General features: G+C 29.2%; 2 protein-coding genes across 2 annotated transcripts; both read right to left on the bottom strand.

Annotated features, from left to right (window-relative positions):
* Nucleotides 1-486: 486 nt before the first annotated feature.
* Nucleotides 487-17592, bottom strand: LOC108783537 (xanthine dehydrogenase/oxidase). Its single transcript, XM_018552127.1, has 16 exons — nucleotides 17474-17592; nucleotides 17250-17381; nucleotides 15838-15997; nucleotides 14983-15193; nucleotides 12759-13285; nucleotides 11841-12138; nucleotides 10424-10942; nucleotides 8025-8208; nucleotides 5752-6048; nucleotides 4916-5354; nucleotides 4512-4640; nucleotides 4226-4356; nucleotides 3606-3867; nucleotides 1494-1590; nucleotides 988-1098; nucleotides 487-563 (listed from the first exon to the last, which is right to left on the bottom strand). Exons 1-16 carry the CDS (start codon nucleotides 17575-17577, stop codon nucleotides 487-489), a joined length of 3678 nt encoding a protein of 1225 aa, XP_018407629.1. The 5' UTR covers nucleotides 17578-17592.
* A 5119-nt stretch (nucleotides 17593-22711) lies between these two features.
* LOC108783505 (aldehyde oxidase 3) lies at nucleotides 22712-27305 on the bottom strand. Its single transcript, XM_018552076.1, has 6 exons — nucleotides 27184-27305; nucleotides 25407-25703; nucleotides 24012-24450; nucleotides 23601-23729; nucleotides 23360-23490; nucleotides 22712-22985 (listed from the first exon to the last, which is right to left on the bottom strand). Exons 1-6 carry the CDS (start codon nucleotides 27303-27305, stop codon nucleotides 22712-22714), a joined length of 1392 nt encoding a protein of 463 aa, XP_018407578.1.
* Between the last annotated feature and the right edge of the window lie 49 nt (nucleotides 27306-27354).

The raw sequence follows: 27354 nt of genomic DNA on the forward strand, positions 1-27354 counted from the left end.
TGTTTTTGATTCAATTTGAAATTTGGGGCTGTTGTGAAGTTAGCTCCTCAAAATCGTTTTTTAAGTAACTTTCTAACTAAAAGCGTGTAAACGGAATTTCAAAATGTGCAAACACGTTTAAACGATGAGCAGTCGAATAAGTTATGGAAACATAATTTCTTTAAAAATTGGAGAGCCAACTTTACACTTGTACGCATAACTTAAATATATATGGTTGCGTATTATATATTGTCAAAGAGCATAATGTAGAAAATTTACTCAAAATTTGTAGAAATGAGAAGATACATTTAGCAATATTAAAATTTACTACTTTAATTATCATAATCTCATAACCATGGAAGTTTTACATCAACAAAACAAAAATGCATAAATTTGATCCTTTATTTTACAAAATATTTTAATTACTACTTTATTTGGATAGCAATGAAACGACCTAAAAATAAAACTTATTTTAAATGTAGGGTTACAGGAGAATGTTTATCACTTCTATTTTTTTTCTATGAACATTTGGTCTCTGCTAGTCAAACTAGTCAGAAGTATATTTTCGTTTGTACATGGACCATCTGCAAATATTACGAATAATATGTGAATATACATCAAAATATTATGATAGTGTTCTATAAAAAATATATCATGTAATTTATAAGAAAGAGTTATAGAGAAAAACTATGAATATATATATATATATACGTATATTAATTATAAAAAGCTATATAAAGTATATAAGACTATAAAATTTGAAAACATTTCTTTAAATTGTTGCCCATTCAATTCGATTTAAGGAGAAAAAAGGGAAAGAAAAAATTGGATTAAAAAAGTATTTAAAAGACGTTTGTAAATATAAGCATGATATTAAAATATAATATAATAGCGATTCAATGGTTATAGTACTTGGTTCAAAGAATGTAAAAATTAATACATATCATCAAGTTCATTTCATATGTTTAATGTCAACAAAATATGAATATGTCTCTGGTTAAAACTTACCCAGTTGATACCACTTATCTTCATTCCCTGAATCTATTCTAGCAGAATTCAATGCTTTACGGATTGCTATCGGAATTACACAACTCATACAAAGCGGTGGTTCATTGATTGCTGCAAAGATATTTTCAGAATTAGTATTTCTAGTTCCAGAATACTAAAGAAGAAAGATCTTTTTTAAAAATTTTTTCTTATATTGTCTGTCTTATTTAAATTAAATGAATTATATCGTGTCTGAATACGACATAGATTTTGAATTTATTGATTGGCTATACTAGGATAAAAAAATCCGACAACTTTATTTTCTTGTAGCCAATCAATACACTTGAAATGCTTTATAATGTGACAGATATAATATAGCCTTAATCGATTAAATTCATGTCCATTTCAAATTTGTTCGAAAAAAAAATTATTACAAATTTATTAATTTTATGCAAACGTATAATATATTCAAGGTTTCATTTTTTAGAGTAAAAGGTAATTTAAATAGAAAAAAATTTTAATCGTACTTTTTGAACCGTAGACAACATTTTCGTTAAACGAATTTTTGCTTAAGTACACACGGAAATCTTCAGGAATGTCCTTTGCTCCTGGTGGTACATATTTCTATGAAAATAATCAAACATTTCAGATAATTTAATTATGTATAACAGAAATAAAGAATGTGTTCAATTATTAAAATAGAATATTAATAAATATGTAAAAGGGCTACGAGTCAAAACTAGATGTTATTGTTAATTACTAATTTAAAATTTAGATAAACGACACACACACAAACGTTTCGACTCCTATTGGGTCATTATTAATATGACGATATTAAAATTAAATAATGTATTATTAGTTTGCATTCGTTTCTTCACCGTTATTAATCGTTCTTACACAATGTCCACAATGTTGCAAAGAATTATTTGGTTTTTATTGTATTTGATTGACATATATTACTGTAACCATGCCTACACACCGAAATAACATTATTGCTGATTTAATTTGTTTGATTTTCTTGAGATATTGTTATACATACGACTTTTCAATCGTGTGTAACTAATGTCGTTTTTTCTATGAAGACTCACGGGATCAAATGGAAACTGCACGAACGATTTTTTAACGATTAATTTTATCCGCTGATTTTTAATGTCTGAAGAGGGCTCAATCCGAGAGCCGAAACTTGTAACGTTTTTTATATTTATTAATACTTATTTTTATTTTAATTTTATTATCATAGTTAATTGTTTGTAGGCGATTTAGGTGTTAAGTAATGTTTAAATTAATTTTATTGGAAAAATATTGACTGATTATAGGTTTTATTGTTGAACGAAAATTCTTTTTGACTCTTATATCGCCCTTTACATAATTTTGTTTAATGTATTATTGTTCTGATTTAATTCCAAAACATTTATTCTTGCGAAAATATATTCTAGTAAGAATAATTGTTTAAACATAGCGTATCAGTGAGTGATTCGTAACTTATGGAAATTCAAATACTGGATGTATGCGCGCGTGTGTCCTTTCATGTCACACTGTAAATTGTCATGGAGATGTCGAATATTTATTCAATATTACGATTATTAATTAAGTATCGCTTTTACGATATAACGTGTCTATTACTACAATAAAGAATTATAATATCAATGAATACATCAGGAATTCTGGTGTTTTTTATTTTTTGTCTGGCATGCAGAGGAAACTCTGTGCCAAAGTAGAAAGGGAGAAACCATTTTATGATTTTTTGGAAATTTTTATGTTGTTTCAAGTTTGGTTTTTCGCCCATAAGGGTGTCTTCCGACGCGTGTATTCGATCAGGGTGTTTTCTATTTGTTGTCTGGCATGCAGAGGAATCTCTATAGAAATGGGAGAAATCATTTTGAAAAAATCGTTCCAAGAATATTCCAAACTTCAATCAACTGAAAAAACACGCTCTACAGGTATGCTGGTACCAGATGCTGATAGATAGTCTTTGGCGACATTGCTAAGAATAGGGAATACATCTTCATGATCTTATGTCCAAATTCAAATTTTAAGTAAAAAAAGTGAATAAAGATTTTTATTTTATCTTGCAGGCTTAAAAGCTTTGTGCAGATAATACAAAATAAAAGTGAATATAAAATGAAAATATTCTTAATCATATTCAAAAAATATTCATTCAAATGGAATGAAAAAAATTGATTCTTTTCTTGACGAATAAAAAAAAAGTGTATTGGAATGTGTATTTTCATTCATTTTTTATTCATTTATTCGAATATTAGGTGTATTCATCGGACACACTAATCAAGACAGTGAGGATTCGTATTAGGTTTTCAAAAAATTGTCTTGTTTAACTTTGTTTAACTCCACAGTATTTAAATATTTTTAAGATAAATTATTTTGGCATTGTATCAGTATAATAATTATAAAGTGTTTAATTTTAATATCACTGATAATGAGTCAATATAGTTTGAAATGTTTGTGTATTGTTTATCTGAATTTTAAATAAATATAATTAGTAATAACATTTAGCGTTCGTAGACCTTATACATATTTATTATTGTTTTATTTTAACTATGTATATTTGGGACAATCTCAGTGAATCGAAGTAATTGCGTGACAATACTATGAATATCGAAATTTGACGAAAATTAACCTACCCATGAACTGTTATTTGTTAATAATCCTGTTTTAGGTTCGTACACCAAATCCTCAGAAGTCCAGTATCCCATTCCCATCACGAAAGCTCCTTCCACCTGACCGACGTCGATTTCTGGATTCAAGCTTGCACCAGCATCGATCATCAAATCGACTCTCCTGACAACGTGTTGACCGGTCAGCACATCGATTTCCACTTCGGCAATGGTAACACCGTAAATAGGGTAAGGTTTCAACGTATCTTTCATTGATTCGCTTACTAACCTACCAAGGTAAACGGAATGTATATATATTCTATAATAATTAATTACTTGTATAGCATTTTAAGGAATATTTCCCCACTATATAAATACAAAGTTTAAATCTATTTATTTATTTTAATTATTCCAACAACATATGATAGATACGCTTTTAATACTCTAATAATTATAAAAAATGCTGATTTACTTAAACTGTTTTTTTTTTACAGTGTATTGTGTAATTTGTTTCATGCTAAAGATAAAGAATGCTTCTTCCTAACGGAAAGTAAAATATCTTCAAATATTTTTTAAAGTGCTTTACTATTTTGTGTGATAGAATGTGTCACTAATGTATCAAATATGAATTATTTAGTAAAATTTACGTATAACTTGCGTATAAATCAATCCCTTCTTGATACGCTTTAAAAACAAGATCCTTCCATTTCGGATTATTCATTTTTTTTTTTATTGGCTCGAGTCTCTTTAAAATTTGTGTGCAAGCTTGGATCGTTGCCTGAAATAAATGCAATAATCGGTGCCATCATCAAATTGTACGTGTATATATTATATATATATACACACTATGTATATATATACATATATTTTATATAATATATATAATGTACGATATTGCGTCTTTCAGTGACGGGGACATGTTCGATTTCTTACGTATCCACAAGTTTCTATAGTAATGTTGTGTCCTGTAGTTGACTCGTTTATTGCCACTAAATTGTTGCTTTGTTTAATGGAAATTAATTCGATATTGATTCCCAGTGTATGAGCTGCTACTTGTGCAATCTAGTATACATAAATAATCTTTATATTGGTCGATTCGTAACACATTTTACATATTTTAAATTCAATCTTTTTACAGTTTAATATACAGAAAATATCCAGAATATAAAAAGATATTAAAATTAGAAATATCTCATATCATAGTTCCTGATTCTAATTTTTGAAAAATCGGAGCTTTGAAGGAATAGAATTTTTAAATATAATTTTCTATTATTTTATTGATAATTAAATGAAAAGCACGAAACAACTTACTTGATTAAACTATTGCATTTTCATACCTTAGTATTTATGCCTTGATTGATCTCAATTCCGCTATGTGTCACGCATACTGAACCGTCTCGAGCGCAGACCGACACTATTGCGTTGAATTGTCCTTCATATGTCATCAAATACTTCATCGGTACCATTGCAATTCCTTTTCTTTTCCAGCGATTGTCTTTGTTATACTCCATAATAGAATCCTTCCTCTGCTCGTAATTGGTTTTATCCAACATATCTTTTATCATATTTTCTAATACGGATTTATCCACATCATTCATATTTGCCAACCTGATCTTTATGGGATCCTTGATCATCAATCTCGCAATAAATTCCATTATATTTTCTATTATGGCTATTGCTGCCGTAGATCCTGATGCCCAACAAAATGTGTTTGATGGTAAATTGGTTTTCACGTCAATTCCCTTAAACGTCCAAGTATCTGTTAAATAGCAGCTACTATAACCATAAAATATTGTTTGCGATTTTTAATTAAAGATAGAAAATTAATCACGATATATTGTTTTTAAATTTAATTTGGTTAATTATTGAAATCTATTTTATCACAATACACTGAAGTAATTTCTATTAACATTATTGTTATGACATGTTTCCTTTGTTTAAATATTTTTCAAAATCCTGTTCAAAATAAGATAAAAGCAGTTTAATGCAATTATTTAGTAGTTTAATGCATAGTATATATATTTCTGTTTAAAAAATCACCACTCGGTTTTACAATATTGTGCACAGAAAATTTAATGAACAAGTTTTAATATTAGAAAAGTGTCTTGATATAATATATTACTGTCATAAATTGCTTATATTTTTATTTACTCTACATGATATATTTCGACACCTTTTCATGAAGGAAGCTACCACGTTTACTTGTGATTCGTTGAAACTAGAACCACAGTTGCTCCAGTGTTCGGAGTTGAGATACTGTATAACTCCGTCATTGTCGACTCCAATCTCATATTCATGATGCGTAGGACATCTCTTGCCTATCGATAACATATTGCTCTCTATCGTCATAATGAATCGTGCTGGACGATTCAGTTTATGACATACCAATGCGCAAGCACACGAAATTTGCACGTTACGTGAGATTTTCGACCCGTAGGAACCGCCAAGTCGTCTGACATGCACACTAATTCTGGAAACATTAAATTCACGCTATTGGTATTAATTTTATTCTATTGTTTATACATAGAAAAAAACCTAAAGTTTCTTATTCAATTACTTCATTTTTTAATAAATCAATCTTCACAATCGGCTATAGATTTTAAATACTTTATCTTCTTTTTCATCAAAATCCATAAAGACAAATTAAATAAATTCCAAAACTAGAATGTCGTGTACAAATTGTAAAGACTGTACAGCGTCTTATATAGGACAAATAAAAAAACAACTCGTGTAAATGAACATTGAAATAACATAAAGAATAACTCCTTTAAATATACTGTCATTTTAGACCATAGATTAAAACATGACCATAATTTTATTTGGGAAGGAGTTACAATTCTAGATATTGAAACGAACTACCATAAAAGAAAAATCTCAGAAATGCATACATGCAGAAATACTATATATTAAAAACAATGGCATTAACTCACAAAAAGACACTAACAATCTTGTTGAATTTTATTATTTTTTATTAAAACAGAGCCTAACACAAACAAATGAATGTCAACCTTAGTGCTTAGAGTTTCAGTTATTATACTTTTGCGTTTTATCATTGTAACATCTACGTTCAACTCGATTGGACGAACTTGTAATGATGGTGCTGTCTCACATGATTTTGTAAGTTATTATATTCAGTTTTCATCTAACTTAACGTATAGTCCTTAACTTAATCAGGAGACGCGGTAGTGTCTCCGGCTATGTGAAAAAACTGAAAGACACTACAAGTCTCTTATCCCGAGCAACCAAAGTTTATTTTTCGAAGATGCATAACTGCTAAAATATAAAAAATTTTGAATCGAACGTTATATGTCCTGAAAGTCGGTATCACTACGAGTAATTTGAACCAAAAAAATTTTCAAAAATGGGTCAAGCCGTTCTAGAGATACAAACGGCCGAAAAGTGATGATTTTAATGAAAAATTAAGAAACGTCTTCTTCTTTTTCTCCTTCTTTATCTCTGTCCGCATTCACACACACACACACACACACACACACACACACACACACACACAAACACACACACACACACACACACACACACACACAAGGCTGTATTAAAACTTTCTAACATCCCCTCTCACCTTTCACTCGCACCTTCACCATCTTCGACCCAAATAACGTCCCAATTAACTAAATTGTGATTAAAACGCATACTTTCGCCCGCGTAAATTAAAATTGCTTGTAATAAGGTTCAATAAGTTTTTAAAAACTAATATAAAGAGAGACAAGGGCAATGAGCCAATAAATTCTTTAAAATCTTTTAAATTAATCTACTATAATTTGTATGAAAAATTTAGTAATAATAATGTGTGAGTTTGTATTTCAATATATATATTCTTATAATATTTATTTAATGTTTCGTAACGATAACATCACACATATATTTGCATTTTTAAATTCGTATAGATAGACTGATAATGGGCGCGTTCAGCGGACTCAACAGTTGAGTGTGCGCTCGCTATTATTGGTGTATTCTTTTAGATCATCCAATAAGAATTTTAGATCTAGAAGAATATACCAATAACAACGAGCGCTCACTGAACTGTTGAGTCCGCTGAACGCGCCTATTATTGCTTAAAAGTAATTGTGCATGATTTGTTAGTAAATTGTTACGTATACGTTAGTAAATGTTAGTAAATTGTTAATTAAAGTTAACGTAAGTTAACTTTAATTGTAACATTTTACCTTTGTACATTGACTCCTATAAAAGAAAAAATTTTATTTTTTATTTTATTAGAATATGTAAACACATACACTTTTAATAGTGAACCTCAAAATTATCCTATTAAAATATATAATATTTTTCTTAGAATTTCCAATTTCATATGCTATTATGGTATAAATTATATATTATTATAGCATAACAATTGGTATGGTAACTTTAGATATATGATAATCATTTTGACTTATATAGTAGTAGATGAGGTTAATTTCATTAATGAGTTACCTGTTATTCGAAACATTAAGGCAATCCGCGATTGATACTTGGATGAGATCCATCCATTGTGACGATGGATATACCTCCATACCATTCTCCACAGGAACGCATACGCAGGATTGAGTCTCCATGGAGTAATGATATTGACTATTACACTGAATGAATCCCTTTAGTGTGTGTTGAACATTTTTTCCTGTAAAACAATAAGAAACTTCTTGGTCTTCATATATATTATATTATTTTTTATTTTTAAGGTTCACTTTGGCAAAGTTATCTTTGTTGATGTCGAGGGCACCCTCCCAAACGACTTTGATAAGTTTTAAATGTCGTTCCTTTTATTAATACAAAAAAATAGCCATTATAATCGTGAACGGTTAATGATTAACAAGAAATGAAGGAATACGCAATTTTGTTATTCAAATTCATGCTGACTATTTGGAAAATAATATAAGATAACGACTAAAATTTCTAAAGACTAGTCAGCAGATTGTTCTTGACAAAAATGCTAAAGCATTAAAGATAATTTGCCCACATTGAATAATTACCATTTCTAATAATTATTCTCAGTACAGTAGGACCTCTTTATATATATATATATATATATATACACATATATATAATATATATATCTATATATATATAGTCACACGCTCGGGATCTGATCACAACAAATGTGACAATAAAAAGGTTATCTTAACTTCGCCCCAAAGCATGACCGGAAGTAACCTTCTTAAGGAGTTAGTCCATCCTGAAACTTTCAAAAAATCGAAAAAAATTTTGTATTGCTTAAATCGATAGTTTGTGGTCTTATGAATGTAGAATTTTTAATCCGAATGCGAAATTTCAAATATTAACAAAGATACAGTCGATTATGTTATATTATTTTATATACAATTAAAATAAAGTTGACTTGAAACTTTAATCTCGTTTTTCTCAAAATGGTGTTTTCAGAAAAGGTGGACACCAAAACTATTACAAATTTCATCCAAATACTTTGAAATTTTTCTGAGTTATTGTCAATTGAATTATCTAAATAAATACCTTTGGTTTTTGCGATAACTTATATACTTTTTTTGTAATCCATATTTTTATGTCAAATTTATGACAAATTGATAATTTTGTACACCAAAGTATAAGCAACAAATATATATATATATATATAAATTTTTTGTATCATGTATAGTTTTTAAATTATTATCTCCCAAAGTAAGATATGATTTTAAGGCCTCCAAGGTGGACTAACCCCTTAAGCACATATGTAGCACTCACTGAGAGAAATGCTTTGAAAACTATTTATTTTGTTGAGATGTGACTTTCTAACACAATATTTCTTACTTTAGTAAGAAAGCATTTGAAACACAACTTGACGAGATACTATGTTTTCTTGCCACATCTTTCATTTTTGAACCAGAAGCAGTCTCCTCATCTGTTGCTTGTTGCTTATTATCATACACTTTCTCTTGTGACTAATGTTTACACTTAAAAATAATTAAGCAACTAATAAGCAACAATTATGCAAAATAATTAATATATAAGTGGTAGGCTATCCCCAAAGGTTACAATTGAGAGCTAAAAATACGACTCTGAGTGCGTTTAAGCAGATAACTGTGCATTGTTTACTGCGCAAGCAGTTGTCATGCAGACGCGTCACGAGTGTTACAAATGTGTGTTTATACGGAAATCGACTATGGACTATTGAGAGGTCGTGACTATAAAGAGATGGATTATAAAGAGGTTTTACTGTATTTGCATGTACAAGTTCGCAAGATTGTTAACGTATTAGGTGCATAAATTATTAATTCTCGGCCCCTATCAGCGACCTCAGAACCCGTTTAAGTTAAACTCCTCTCCCCTCTCTGTAGTCATTTTGAAGTACCATTTTTTAGCTTTAAAATGAGGTACAATATATTTAATCCTCCTGTAAACACAACCTGAAAAATCAGCAGTAAATATGATGTCATTCGAAAAGTAACATTTGAGGCACTACCTTTATTTCGCGTTTCAACTTAAAAAAACGCGGCTGAGACAAAAGAAATGATTTGTTCGGCTTTGGGCGAGAACGTTGTATCCTATAGTACGTATAAGAAATGGTCCCAACAGTTTCAAGAGGGAAATTTTGACCTTGAGGATCGTGAACGTTCGTAAAAAAAAAGTAGAAGACGTGGAGTTGGAGAAAATTTTGAACGAGAATTCTTGCCAAACGCAATTAGAACTTGCAAATGCGGTTAGAGTAACTGTCAAAGTTGGTAAATGTCAAAGTAGATCACAAAAGGCGGAGAATTAATTTGTGCATCCTATTTTACTTCTTTCCAAAACATGAAGCATACATTTGTTGCTATTTTTTAAAAATAATTATAATCAAATGGAAAACAATTTAAATGGATATGTCGTTCTTAATCACTTTTTACCTATCCTCTTTGCTGGAATATGGACGCTTCGCCTGAATCTAGTTTCATCATGCGCATTAATAGCATCTTCAATACTTATTATCGGCTTTGTATTCGGAGATTCTATATATTTAATTTTTACCAATTTTGCAGCTTCATTCGCTAAATTTTGCGTCTCCGCGACGACTACACCGACCGGTTGGCCGGCATACAAAACATCATTTTCGGCGAACAGTAACTCGTCCTCTGACAAGGACATCATCTCGTTAACAGCTGAAATGCATAGATTTTTTCCCGGTATGTCATCGGCGCTAAAAAATGCCACTACACCCTTCATTTGAAGAGCCTGTTTAGCATCTATCCCACTGATTTGGCCTGTAATGATATTTGTGACGACAAAAGCACAAAACACTTCTCTAAGAAATGGGGGCAGATCATCACAATATTGGGCTTCGCCTGATGTCTGTGCAATAGATTCTAACTTTGGCATAGGCTTAGTCACTGGCCATATGTCTACATACGTATCGAAGAATTGGTGACCTAGGAAGATTATATTTCTTCATATACACAATTTCGTTAATCAATAATTAGAATACACTAAAAGCTTTTGTATACATAAATTAATTTATTCATGCAATATATAGAGAGGAGAATTTTTAATTGAACTCGAAACTTTTGTTTACTTTATTAAAGCAATTTCTTAGAAAACAATAAGTATCGAAAATTGGACATACAATGCTTTTTTGCAACTTAAACATATCTTAAAGTCATTTTATGTGACAATTTTGTACTATATTTTATACGGGATAATTCTTAATAAAACTGTTCCGTTTAATTAAAAAAATTTAGCTTGAAATTTTAGCAATCAATTATTTTTCTTAATTTAATTAAAATTTAATAAAATTTGTTTGGACTATCCCAGTGACAATACATATTAAATTAAAAAAAATATTTCTTCTAAAATATTTATTAAAAACAGCAAGATCTATAAAAAATATTTTTAATAAAAATGAGAAAGCATAGCTTGTTGCTCCAGGAATAAATTAAGGTATCTGTAAGTAAAAATGTTTATGTGAATCTCCATGGGTGCTCGTTTAATAAATATTATAATATTTAACATATTTGTTATAAAATAGATTGTAATTCCCAAATATTGGAATGTACATTTTAGCAAAGTTAATTGCAAATCTATCCAAACTGTATTTGAATTTGCTTTTTTCTACATATAGTACTTGATCTCCATACTATTGAAATCTCAATCCTCGAATTGAAATATTTGCAGTTAACATCATTTATATGTATATTTCAATTATATATATTATCGCCTTATAAGAATTATATGTATTTATATTACGTGCATGAATTGCGAAAGTTTACATAAATTCTTATAATGGACATATACTTTTAAAAATAATCAGGATATTTTATATGTACATACCTATAGAGAGACCACGTTTTAATATGGTGCCTCCACTGAGATAAAAAGGAGGTATTTTCTCTGGTTTGATGCTTAATATACACCTGTAAAATAATCCTTCGGCTAGTGTCTTGCGAAATTCTGGTGAGTAATCCGGTAAAACATGATCAGGTTGCAGTTCGGCATGCAAGACATCCAAGGTTTGCTTCAGCAGGGAAGATGAAAAAATAATTTTATCCACCAACAATTTTTCTGTGTTAATTGCGTGCGTAAAATCTTTATTGATGCCACCGAAAATAATGTTAGGCTGCTCCAACACCTTTTTGAAAAATATTATAAATATAAACAAAAACGAAAAGTACAAAGGACATTGTAAGAGTCATATAAATAAAATGTAAAAAGTTAGATAACAGTCATATAATAAAAGATCATCTTACATTTCAAAAATTACAGGATTCTGTAAAAATCCGAATCAATAGTTTTTTACTTTCGATCTGTCAATTGTATGGTGAACAATGATACGGAGATGGATAATCAAGATTGATTCAATATTTAATTTGAAGTCTTTTGAGGTGTTTCTGAGGATGGCTCAATCCAAGAGCCGAAACGTAAAGTAGTCATTAGAAGTTTAGAAATGTAAGGTGTCTTTAGAATTTTAGAAATGTATAGCTTTGGATTTTTACAGAATCTTGTAATTTTTGAAATGTAAGATGATCTTTTATTATATGACTGTTATCTAACTTTTTAAATTTTATTTATATGACTTTTACAATGTCCCTTGTACTTTTCGTTTATGTTTATATCAAGAGTCCTTAGCAACTTTTATATTATTAAAAATATAAACAACACACAAATAATATTTGAAGAAAATTACAATATGAATAAGTAGTTAATGATAACATAATTGATAATATAAACAATTTGTAAAGATTCGGTTACTTTGTCGTCGGCATCGAGTTTGAAGAGGAAGCCAGCGTTGACGTGAGTGCGTGCATTCTGGGCTCTAGGCATGACCTTATAGAATCTGTATATGTGCTGATCAGTAAGCTGTGGTAACACAACGCTATAAATGACTTTATGGTGCATGTCGAGCTCCAAAAATTCGTACAGATATATACTTTGCTTCTCAGAGGGACTTTCCAAGATGTGTACTTCAGTACCGATAGTCTGTAATATCAAAAACAAATCGGATGGAAACTCTCTGTGCTCGTATTTTAACATTAAATTCCCTGCTATAGTGGCAATATTTCGTACGGGAACATTTGCTATCATCTCTATATGCTCGGCCAATTGTTCTAGATATTTAAATCCGGTTTCTGTAGAATATTTTTGGAATGTCTGTAGTGCCATGGTAAGGGTTACATTTCCTCCTAGTACCAAAGTCGAATCAGTTTTTGTAATGTTACTCATGTCTGGAATGTTGTTTATATCAATGTACATATTTTTTTTGCTATAAGGATAAATACCTGCAAAATTAAATTTTTTTAATTTTATGTACATACCTACTCGTATATTAAGGCTCTTTTTTTCGTATTTAGATTAATGTTCGAATTAATAGTAAAATGTCGAATTTAACATATTGTGTGTGTAGAATAATTGAAAATATTGAATTCTTTGATAGACTTTCAAAATCTTAATAAATCGTGGTGTCATAAAAAATTAATCTTCTTTAAGTGTTAACAAAACTGCATTTTAACACATCACATTTAATTATTGAAATATAAGTAACCAAAATAAAATTTATCGTATAAGTATTATATAAAGATTGTTTATTTAAAGATAGAAGATGATTATTTTGTTAACTAGTTTGCCTTTTCATAATACAATATTATTTTTTATGCGAAATTATTTATCCAAACTTATTAATATAATAATGCCGTATTAATTCCATATAAATAATGTTTTGCTTAAAAAATTTTTTTGTTAAAAAAATTTAATATATACATATATTTCAAATAATGGAATGTTCTTTTGCTATCGCGTATCAATATTCTCCAAGTATAAATTTTTCTCTCTTGATACATTATAGATCAATAATTATTCATTATTAATCTTTCCATTTAGGTATAATACATTTTCTATCCACTGCATTATTAGTTTCAATATATACGAAAAACAACTCATTTTAGTGGGACTCAATTTTTATACAATTAGCGCGAGCATAATATTCTATATATGTATACATATAGGAGTACATATACATATATATGTATATATAGACTCCTATATGATATAAGTATACAGGGAGGAGCATTTAAAACAGGTCATCTGAATAACTCGCTTGTTTTTGACAATAGAAGAAAAAGTGTCAAACAAAGTTGCTTGGTTTCGAGGGGCACATAATGTGATGTCAATAATTGTTTTTTTGGTGGAGGCGCTAAAAGATATGAAGGTCACCTCCACTTTTTTAAATGGAATTATGTAATTTTTTTTAGATAACATGATTCCTCTAATTATTTTGCATATAAAAGTATTAAGGTAGAGATACCAAAAAACCAATAGTTTTCGAGATATTTTACACTTTATTTTGATACATATTGACACAAAATGTTAAATAACTCGTAAACTGTTGACCGTTTTATTATCGTACCTTAATACTTTTGTGAACAGAATAATGAGATAAATCAAATGGTGTTAAGAAAACACATAGTTGCGTATTTAAAAAATTATCCATTTTGTATACATATTTTTTTTAAAGCAACTATGTGTTTTCTTTACACCATTTGATTTATCTCATTATTCTGTTCACAAAAGTATTAAGGTACGATAATCAAAACGTCAACAGTTTACGAGTTATTTAACATTTTGTGTCAATATGTATCAAAATAAAGTGTAAAATATCTCGAAAACTATTGATTTTTTGGTATCTCTACCTTAATACTTTTATATGCAAAATAATTAGAGGAATCACGTTATCTAAAAACAATTACATAATTCCATTAAAAAAAGTGGAGGTGACCTTCATATCTTTTAGCGCCCCCACCAAAAAAACAATTATTGACATCGCATTATGTGCCCCTCGAAACCAAGCAACTTTTGTTTGACACTTTTTCTTCTATTGTCAAAAACAAGCGAGTTATTCAGGTGATCTGTTTTAAATGCCCCTCCCTGTATATGTGTATCTATTTGTTAGTCTCCATATCATCTAAAAGATAAAAATTACCGTGAGCAGTATTTCCTCCATTTAATATATATGTTGCCTGTGGATTAATTTTTAATAGTGCAAACAGCATTTCGACCGAGTAAACTTTGTAGAAGTATGCATCCTCTAATTTTATGCTCAACATTGCACTTTCATTGGAAGCTTGATTATCATAGCAACTTTGTATACATGGCATTTCATGTTTCCAGCAAGCTTTAATTTTGTATAGCTCCTGTGAAGCATACTTTATATTTATAACAAGATAAAAACAATATGAAAAAAAACAGTATTAAATCTTATTGGACCGCAAAATTTCAAACCGAATGAGACGATGCCACAGCGTCTAAGCTGGTAATCTAAAGACTTAGGACGCTCTCACGGAATGTCAGAGATTTGGATTCGACTCCCGAAGTCCCGACCGAGGTAATATTTTTCGCAATTAAAAATTAATTATTTACAGTTTTTAATAGGTTATTCAACATTATTAAGATCGATATAAGATGCGTAAACAGTATCAATAATCGTTAAATTGTTAGTCAATTTAACTCGTGATATTACTGTGGTAGTTTATTTTAGTGTTGCGTTTCAAGTCTGAAAAAATTTCGGCGCGCAAACGAAGAATTACGTACGTAGTATAGGTATAAATTTACACGCAATTATTTAGAAGCATATGTGATCTAGCCTATACCGCCGTTGTGGCATTATTGTCTCATTCAATATGAAAAGAGTTGTTATAATATATTAGTTAAATAATCTTTATTATATATACTATAATATTAAATTTTTCTTCCGTACATATATAAAATAAAATTGAATACGTAATTTTAAAATTAAGACAAAATTTTTGAAATAGAAGTGACATTTTGCATACATTACCTCTATGTCGAGAATATCTTTCACCAGTGATGGAGATGCATCGGTGGCAAATCCCTTGCATGCATCCAAAATTGCACGATATCCAGTACATCGACAAACAATGCCATCAAATGAATTTTCGATTTGCTTCATAGACAAATCCTTAGTACTAATTCCGATACTGCGAAATATACATAACAATACAGAATTTTTACTTTACAAACGTTCAATTACACACATATTTAATTTAATATTATTTTTACTTGAATTATACATAGCAGTATTGTACACGTTTTTGCGTGTTTTAAATTACAATATTAATAATAAACAAACAGTTATTTGTTTATTATTAGACAATTAAGGTAAATGTGCCGCTTAATTGACATGAACAAACTGTTGGACAAAGTAGTTAAATATTTCACATATATCAAGCTTTCATTAAGATAGAAAAATTCTAAGAAAATTTAATATTAAATTTTTATAAATAACAAATTTATTTAAGATTATACATATTATTAAAAGCTTAATATTTCAAATTTTGTACTACTTTGTTCAACACATTAAATCATTAGTTCATGTCCACCAATTATTCACTAACTGCTATATTTACCCAATTATAGGGATTTAATTTCTAATATCTATGTTTATGTATGTATAAATCAATGAAAAATCGACAAGAACTGACTATAACAGTTAAGTTGAATCTTAAGTGCTTCTAATATGTATATAATAACGTGTGAATTTATATACTACGTATGTAGATATTTAATTGCGCGCCGAGTTTTTTTCAGACTGGAAACGTAAACTCTACTAAACTATCACGAGTCAGAGCCTGCGCGCAATAAAACAAATATTAGGAACAGGAATAAATATCAAAATTTCAATTTGTCAGAAACCGTATATTCCGATGAAACTGGTATCTAATAGGTTAAATTCTTAATATTGATTCCTATTTCCTCTATTATGCGCAGAGTCTTAAATTGACTAATAATTTAACAATTTTTTATGCTCTCTTTGTGCATCTTAAATCGATCTTAAAAATATTGAATGACACATTAGAATCTGTAAATAATTAACTCTTCATTGCGAAAAATATTATCGGTTGTGAGTCGAGATCTATTGCATTCCGTGTGAGCGTCCTAAGTCGTTAGACTACTGAGGTCTTAGAAATATACTTGGCAATAATTAGTATATGTATGAATGTGTGAATAATTTGACAGGCGACATAAATAAATAATATTAAATCTTAAAGCTTATAGGACCAGGATTTAAATCAATGAAAATTTATATGTATGTTAATCTTTCTATACTTTTTTGTATGCAACTTTGTTTCAACGCCCAACAATTTTGAAAGGATTTTATCATATAGGCAAAGAATGTCCAAATATAATATTTCTTTAAAATTAATAATTGATCATTTTAATTCTTCGTACCTATACATATTCATCACTATGCCAGGAGAGCAATATCCACATTGAGAACCATTCTTATTAGCGAGCGCAGCTTGAATCACATGATAACCGTCTCGCTTGTTTCCTAAACTTTCAATGGTTTCAATATACCATCTGCGACATTAAAGTGTTAATTAATAGTAGCATGTCTTTAGAAATTAATTTGATTATTTAGTAGGTATCTCTTGAATTGAATACATACGTACTTGTCACAGATCAGTACCGGTACAAGACAGGAATTTATTGCTATTGTTTTGTCCTTGAATGTTACACTTACGATACAGACACCGCAATTACCTTCATGACACATCGCTTTTGTGCCTCGAAGTTTCGCATAATCGCGGATGAAGACAAGAAGAGACGTGTCAACGGGTATACTTTTATCGAATACTGAAGGAAATTTAACAATTTTAAAATCGATTTATAAAATTCTCACTTAATATGCGTGATTATCTCTCTCTTATTAAAAATCCCACAATTATTGTTAAAGTTCCACAATTAAATTTTGTAATTTCGTTTTATAATGTTATTTATATATGATTAAATCTACTGAATGTGATGAATTTTTAATAAAAAATATGATTGCTTTCGTGATTGGATTCTTTTTGAATTTAATATATTTAAATCTGTGTTTTTTCTTTTCGTTATAATCCATGTTACTTAGCCTTTTAAAGGGATCCTAAAGCAAAGCTCAAACTCTAATGAAATCGCCAGATGTTTTATAATACATCTTTTATATACCATCACATTAATATTTCACGTAGCAGTGATGCATTGTTACAATATTGTTACGACGTGCAACGACGTGACAACTCTGGAGCGCTATAACTAAAAGGTGGTAATGAAAAACTCAATTTTGAAATTTTTTAATGTTTTCAGCATAGATTCTACCTCACAGATACTCATTAATGCGTATACTTTAATCCTGTAAAAGAATTTTTGAATCAGTGAATGATAAAAGAAGTATTTACGATACAAAAGTTATTTAGTTTAGTCGGTAATACAGAAGACTTTAGGATCCCCTTTGATATGATCAAAATTTTTTATTTCCTTAATTCCACATTTCGTACTAAGAATACATACCCAAATATGGTACTCCATTAATTGTAAAGTTTACACTGTTGTCGTTGGATCTAAATATATTGAATTAGGAAACATTTTAACGTTATGTTCAATAAAAAAGGTACAGATAAAATGTTATTCTTTTTGTCTAATATTAAATTAGGCAGCAAATATATAAATAAACAAAGAAAAATACTTTTAATAAAAAATTTGAAGTCTTTTTAATAATTAACAAAGTTTTGTTTTGATTATTTGATGCACCAACACTGCGGTAATTTCCGCATCTTATAAATTTGTGTCAAAGACTTACGCTGTTACGGTTTCCATCTTCACACATGAATCTTATCAAACTAGGACTAACTATCCCTCATCTATGATGAGATTGGAGTACCTATAATAAAAATACTGTGTGTTTGGAACCATGGAACACCGTAGAAAAACTATCTAAAGTGGGCCAAAATGTAATTGTTAGATACTACAGTTTCTTTTACAGATATTTTACGATTTTACAGTAGTGCAATTTACCTAGACAATGCACGAAAATGTCATTGTTGATTAAAACTTGTGCGATGTTTTCAAAATGGTTGAAAATCCATAGCATTTAAAAATGTACTCACATTTATGAAAATGTAATCATACGTACGTTAATCCATAAAATTATACAAATTTTGAATTTATCTTCCCAAGAATATTTTAGTAAAGATTTATTTTGTAAATCGATAATTGCCAAATACGAGACATTCTCTACTTGAATTTTTTGCAGTTATATACACACACACACACACACACACACACACATATATATATATATATATATATATACATACATTTCTTTACTCTGATTATTTCATAATGCCCTGAGTGGCATAACATCAGAATGAATTCATGACATAAATGTAATTCAAAATGTTAGTATAGACTATTTGTTTTATCTAACCTGGTTTTCCAGTAATAAACGTTTTCGTATGTATTTCACTATTTCTCGTCACAATTTACTGCCAATTTAATGTCTTCACGTTCACGCGTCTTCTTATTGACTATCAGTAAACACTTTCTCTGGTCACATTGAACGTTGGTTTTATTCGCAATGGTATACAAAAATGTTTACAACTTATAAATAGTGTCAAATAAGACAGATAGATTTGTTGTGCCTTGAATTTATTTGTAAAAGTATTTTTAAATTTTATAAAAAGTTCTACATATACTTTATATGTATTTTTATATACTTAACATATTTAAATTTATTTCTGGTAGGCAGTAATTAAAAATACAATAAGTAATAGAATTTACTTTAAATATCGATTTTTTAGCAAACGATTTTCATGTCTGATACCAAAGTACCATGTCATATTTGTTGATTAAACTAAGAGTACGTTCTGTAATACACAGTTTCAAGTTTGTCTGAAAACATTACAAATTATACATGGTGTTTGACAATTAAAACAACGACAGCATAACGGCAGCACGAACCAAACCGAGTATAAATGTTCTCTAACATTTTGCAATTTTTGCGATCCAACGAGCAAACATGAGTCTATGCGGAAATCTTTATTAATTGATATCGCATTACTTATTATCCGTGGGTAAACTGAATTAAGTCGAAAAATATTGTACTATTTTGCAATTTTTGCGATAGTTTATTCATTAGTGTGTATATTAGCAAACATTGCGATTAGGCTAACACAACCAAAATTGGCTGTAGCAGTCAATTAAAAACGTCATGTCATATTTTACCATCTAATTCGCTGCATCAATATTTATTTTTATTGTATAAATCTAAAATAATTATTAGTGGGATTGCAAATTTTCTCTGTATTTTCTGTCAGACTACTTGTAGATTGTAACATAGATTCCAATATAAAAAAGTACGGATTCTTAATTAAAAATAACAGAAAAAATAATTCACAATCGAATTCAAATTGAGTTTGGTTATTGTTGGAGCAGAAATGCGAAAGAAGAACATTATATGCGTTTTGTATCAAGAGACATAACAAGAGACTAAAAAAGCTTAATTTAAAACTCATTGATCTAGCTCACTTGCATGCGTAATGTATATTATTTAAATATGTACGGTAGCGTATTGTTAAAAAAGCTTAATGGAGAAAATTTACTCAAAACTTGTAGAAATGAGAAGACACATCTTAGCAATTTTAAAACTTAATTTAATTATTATAATTCCATAATTAACCATAACAGTTTTACATAAATATAAAACATATAAATTCATAAATTTTATCCTTTGTTTTACAAAATATTTGAATAACTTTATTTAGATAGAAATGAACCAACTAACTAAAGATAAAACTTATTTTAAATGCAGGATTACATGAGAATGCTTTCTATTTCTATTTTTTTTCTATCAACATTTGGTCTCTGCTAGTCAAACTAGTTAGAAGTATATTTTCGGTTGTACACGGTCCATCTACAAACATTACAAATGATACATGAATATAAATCGAAATATTATGGTAGTGTTCTAAAAGAAAAAATGTATACACATGTATAATAATCTATAAAAACGATTTGTAAAGAAAATTATGAAAATTTAAATTAATTATGTAGAATAATGTATATTTAGTTATTTTAATATAAAATTAAAAATTTCGAGTTATATACATCGTAAATCGTAATAATGCGAACAAGATATTATTCATATAATATAGCATTCAAAAAACGGTCTAGAGAATAAGAGACTATAAAATTTGAAAACACATTCCTTTTTAAATTGCCCATTCGATTCATTTTAAACAAAAAAGAGCGAAAGAAAAGATTACATTAGAAAAATATTTAAAAAACGTTTTTTAAATACAAGCATGACATTTAAGTAGAATATAATGGCAATTCAATAATTAGTAGTTGGTTCAAGGAATGTAAAAATTAATACATATTATCAAGTTCGTCTTGTATGTTGAATGTCAACAAAATGAATATGTATCTCTGGTTAAAACTTACCCAGTTGAAACCATAGATCCACATTTTCTGAATCTCTTCTAGCAGAATCCAATGCTGAGCGGATCGCTATCGGAATTACAAAACTCATACAAAGCGGTGGTTCATTGATTGCTGCAAAGATGTTTTCAAAATTAGTATTACTAATTCCAGAACATTAAAGAATTAAGACCTTCTTTATTTTAATATTTTTTTATATTGTCTATTTTATTTAAATTAAATAAATTATTGAAGCGCACGCTTGTAAAATTGGTATTACATTTGTCGTACGACAAAGATTTTGGGTTTATTCATTGATCATGAGATAAATAAATGCGGAAACTTCTCTTGTTTGTAGCCAATCAATACGCTTGAAATACTTTATTTAAAATAACAAATAGAATATAGCCTAAATTAATTAAATTCATGTTCATTTAATGCTTTTTCTAAAAGAAAATCTTTTTCTATAAGAAAATTATCAACTTATGCAAATACGTATAATATATTCAAGTTTTTATTTTTTATAGTGAAAAGTAATTTGAATGGAAGAATTTTGGTCTTACTTTGTGAACCGTAGACACCATCTTTATTGATAGTTTTTTGACGTAAGTATACGCGGAAATCTTCAGGAATATCTTTTGCTCCTGGTGGCATATAATTCTACAACATTACAGATAATTTAATTATGAATAACAGAAATGAAGAATGGTCTCAATTATTATTGTAAAATAAAACATTAATAAATATATATAAGACTACGAGTCAAAGCTATATGTTATTGTTAATTACTTATTTAAAATGCAGATAAACAACACACAAATGTTTTGACTCCTGGATTATTATCAATATGACGATAAACATGATCGGAAACACTACCGCGTCTCCTGATATTAAAATTTAATAATTATAAAATTACGATTTGTGTTGGACCGTCGATTTGAAAAACAATTGATTTCTTTTTTAATAATAATAATTATTATTATTCTGATTTAGTTCCATAACCTTTTGTATTGCAAAAATATAGTTTTGTAAAAATAGTTGTCTAGATACAGCGTATTAGTCAGGATTCGTATTAGCTTTTTAGAAATGTAATCTTAACTTAATATTGGTTTAATTACTACACATTTAAATATTTTCACAAGAAAAAATATCACAGGCCCACAAAAAAAAGTTTTTTTGTGGGCCTGTGTATTTTGAATTATATTAGGATAATAATTACAAAGTATTTAACTTTAATATTGTCGCATTGATAATGACCAGATATGGATCGAAACATTTGTGTTGTTTATCTGAATTTTAACTAAATAATTAACAATAACATCTAACGTTGGCTCATAGCCTATCCACATATTCATTACTGTTTTATTTTAACTCTATATACTTTGGACGATCTCGGTAAAGAGAATTAAGTAATTGCGTCTTGAAGTATTATGAGAATCGAAATTTGACAAAAGTTAATTTACCCATGATCTATTATTTATTAATAATCCTGTTTCAGTATCATACACCAGATTCTCCGAAGTCCAGTATCCCATCCCCATCACGAAAGCCCCTTGCACCTGACCGACATCGATTTCTGGATTCAAGCTTTGACCAGCATCGACCATCAAATCAACCCTCCTAATAATATGCTGACCGGTCAGCACATCGATTTCTATTTCGGCAATGGTAACACCGTAAACAGGGTAAGGCTTCAACGTATCTTCCATTGACCCGCTGAGGGTCAAGCTGCCAAGGTAAATGGAATGTATTATATAATAATTAGTTATGCGTATAGCATTTTAAGAAATGTTATCTCACTCTAAAAATACACAGAGTTTAAATCTATTTATCTATTTAAATAATTCTGAAAATACATGATAACTACGCTGCATATCATAATGATAACAAAAAGGGCTAATAAATCGCACTTTTTTACAGCTTATTGTAGCTTGTTTCATGCTAAAGATAAGGAGTGATTTTTCTTAACGGATGTAAAATGTTTCTGAAAATTTGTTAAAGTGCTTTACGACTTTGTGTGGTAGAATGTGTCAATTTAAGAAATTGTGTGACATATAGTATAGTATATGATCGATGTATCAAATACGATTTATTTAGTTCACCTATAACGTGTGTATAAATCAATGCCTTCTTGAAACGCTTTAAAGATGACATCCTGCCACTTCGGATTTTCCATTTTTTTTTTAATTGGCTCGAGTCTCTTTAAAATTTGTGTGCAAACTTGAATCGTTGCCTGAAAAGAATGGTGCAATAATCGGTACCATCATCAAATTCTTTGTTATACATGTATATGTAATGTATGACATCGCGTTTTCTACAGTGAAGGAGACATTGATTTCTTACGTATCCACAGGTATCTATAGTAACGTTGTGTCCTGTTTCTGACATGTTTGGTGCCGCTGAATTGTTGCTTTGTTTAACGGAAATTAATTCGATATCAATTCCTAGTGTATGAGCTGCTATTTGTGCGATCTAGTATACAGAAATAATTTTTATATTGGCAGATATTTGAAACATTTTACATATTAAATTTAATCTTTTGCTATTTAAAATACAGGAAATATGTGTATCTAGAAATAGAAGTGATTAAAATCATAGAAATCTCTCATATCACAATTTTTTATTTTAATTTTTTTAAATAGAAAACTTGAAAGTGAAGGATTTTTTAATACAATTTTCCATTATTTTCCATTATTGATAATTGAATGAAAAGCATGACACAACTCATTTGAATAATTCACTGCATTTTCATACCTTCGTATTTATGCCTTGATTAATTTCAATTCCGCTAAGTGTCACGCATACCGAACCGTCGCGAGCGCAGACCGATAATATTGTATTGAATTGTCCTACATATGTTGTCCAATACTTCATCGGTACCATTGCAATTCCTTTTTTTTTCCAGCGATTGTCTCTGTTGTACTCCCAAATAGAGATCTGTCTCTTTATGTAGTAGGTCATATTCAACATCTTTTGTATTATATTATCTAATACGGATTTATCATTATCATTCATATTCGCTAATCTGACTGCAATTGGATCCTTATTCGCCACTATCGCAATGTGCTCCATCATATTCTCAATCATGGCTAATCCTTCCGTAAATCCTGATGCTCGACAAAACGTGTTTGATGGTGTACCGGTTATGACTTCATATCCTCTAATATTCCAATTATCAATTAAGTAGCAGCTACTATAATGACAAAACATTGTTTATGTTTTTTAATTAAAGAAGTAAAATCAATCGCAATAAATTGTTTTCAAATTTGATTTAAATAATTATTGAAATCTACTTTGTCGAAATAAACTAAAATAATTTTTTTATTCACATTATTAATATGACATGTTTTCGTTATGTTTAAATATTTTTCTAAATCTTGTTCAATATAAAATAAAAATAGTTTAATACAATATACGATATTTCTGTTTAAAATTTAGCCTCTCGGTTTTTACAATATTGTGCACATAAAATCTAATAGACAAATTGTAATAATTAGAAATGCGTTTTGGTATAATACATTACTGTGTCATAAATTATCTAAGGGGGGAACCTGACTTAAAAATTCAAAATTTTCGATTTTTTAAATAAATCGGTAATAAAACTTATGAAAATATAGTTTCTGAAGTAACAAATCAAAATTCAGAGTATTTCGATAAATCGATGAGTTTCTAAAAACGTTTTTAGATAAATGTAGTTAAACTAAATTGTTTTTTCATTAAAAAGTCGAAAATTTCTCGTAAAAATTGTAACTTTTTCTTAAAACTTATACAATTTCATTAATTCTGCACTTTTTCTTGGTCTTCTTAGTTTTTTAGAATAAAATTTCATGAAGACTATAATAATAAATTTTGATTTTTTATTTCAGATAGGAATTAGATCCAATAGCCGTTACATAAAATAACAATTCCAGAGTTGCGCAGAGGTATAAACATATTAAAATATAACAATATAAAATAACATTCTTTAATCTTTTTAAAAAAAATATTTTTGCATTATCTATAGATGTCACAAACAACTCTAAAATTTAGTATTGATATTGTTTAATGGTTACTGAGAAAAAATTCGCGAAAATGATTATCTTTTTGGCGTCTTAAATCAGGTTGCCCCCTTAAATTTTTGTTTACTCTATACATGTTATATTTCGATACTTTTTTAAGAAGTAAGTTATTATGCCAGCATGCGGTTCGTTAGGACTAGAACCACACTCGCTCCAGTGTTGCGTGTCGAGAGACTGTATAACTCCGTCATCGTTTACTTCAATCCCATATATTTGATGCATAGGACATCTCTTGCCTATCGATAGCATATTGCTCTCCATCGTCATAATGAATCGTGCTGGGCGATTCAGTAGATAACATGCCAATGCGCAAGCGCATGAAATTTGCGCGTTGCGTGAAATTTTTGATCCGTAAGAACCACCAAGGCGTCTGACATGCACATTGATTCTAGAAAAATTAAATTCACACACGTTATTGCTGCTAACTTTATTCTATTCAAACATAACCTTTTTACTGGGCTTTCCAAATTAATAAGCATAAAATCCAATAATTGAAGGCGAGTGAGAGTGCAGCGTTGTTGTTGGTACGAGTAGTAGTGTGTGTGTGTGTGTGTGTGTGTGTGAAGGAGGTCATAAAGTAAGGAGTTTAATTGTTGTTAATTAAGGGGGAACATCACAGTGACGATTTAAAAAAATCGATTTTTTTTTATTGCATTTTTGTAATGCTTGAAGTCTTGAAAATATGTCCCTATAATATTATGTTGAAATTTCTGCCGGAACAATAGTAAATATGTGATAGAGTAGAACGTGGTCAGATGCCGCTAGGACATTCAGACGTCCCCTTGATCTGCTTGTAGGCAGTTTTACCGGTATTCTTTTGTTACCTGTGTGCTTCAATCGTGAACACTTCATGTGCACACGGATTGAACGCACTTTGGTTTGTTACGAAATTTTATCGTTTTATATAAACTAATCGGTTGTAAAACTTTAAACGTGTTTTTCTCGAAACCACGTTTTCGTAACTGGGCGCTCATATATCTCGGCAAATTTTTATCCGAATGATTTGAATTTTGGACACAATGTTTACAACGAAATTGTCTTCAGTTGCACGTACGAACTTTTCAATTGGATTATTAGTTTTTGAAAAATAAATAAAAAAGGTAACGATTTTTTATCTCAAAATCGTGACCTTTTCTTTAAAACAGCGCCATTTTGTCAAAAATAATTTTTTCAAAAAATCCGTATATGCAACTGAAACTACACTCATATACTTTAAAATAAAATAAAAAAAATTTATTTCAGAGCTCCCGTTCAAACGCTGCACGAGCGCCCGTGCATCTATGTTTTTTCAGATGAGGTGCACATCAATGAGTACTGAAGCTACAAATATTAATATTATTCAATAAATTTTTTTTAATAATTTTATAAATGTATGTACTTCGCATATATAAAAACAATAATTCATATAAGATATCAGTTTTCAAAAAAAAATTCACAAAAAGAGCCTTTTTTTCGGCCGTCACTATGATGTTCCCCCTTAACTTATGCTGGAGTTACACAGCTCGTTTGTACTAGACGGAATGCTTGTATTGCTGCAAGAGATCCACATATTGAACAATATTAAACGAATAAATAAATATAATGTAAATCGCAAAAAAAGAATTAATTTTTATTTTTTGTGATCTTCTCCAAAACATAGCAAAAATTAACATATCTCTATAGAAGAAATTTTTTTCTTAGTTTATCGATCCTCAACACGCTACCAAAGTTTGGCCATTTAAATTCCAAACACCTTGTATAATATCATTCTCGGAATTTTACATAATATTGTAGTATAAATTATAATAAAACAATTGATATAATTATTTTGGATGTAACTAATACGACATTTATGGTAGTACACAAGGTTGACTTGATTAGTGAGTTACCTGTTATGTTGAACATTAAGGCAAGTTGCGATCGATACTTGAATAAGATCCATCCATTGTGACGACGGATACACGTCAATACTATCTTCCATAGGAACGCATACGCAAGATTGAGTCTCCATGGAGTAGTGATATTGACCACCAGATCGAAAGGCTCCCTTTATTTCATGA

This window comes from Cyphomyrmex costatus, unplaced genomic scaffold, assembly GCF_001594065.2.
Source record: "Cyphomyrmex costatus isolate MS0001 unplaced genomic scaffold, Ccosl1.0 scaffold154, whole genome shotgun sequence".
Taxonomy (NCBI): Eukaryota; Metazoa; Arthropoda; class Insecta; order Hymenoptera; family Formicidae; genus Cyphomyrmex; species Cyphomyrmex costatus.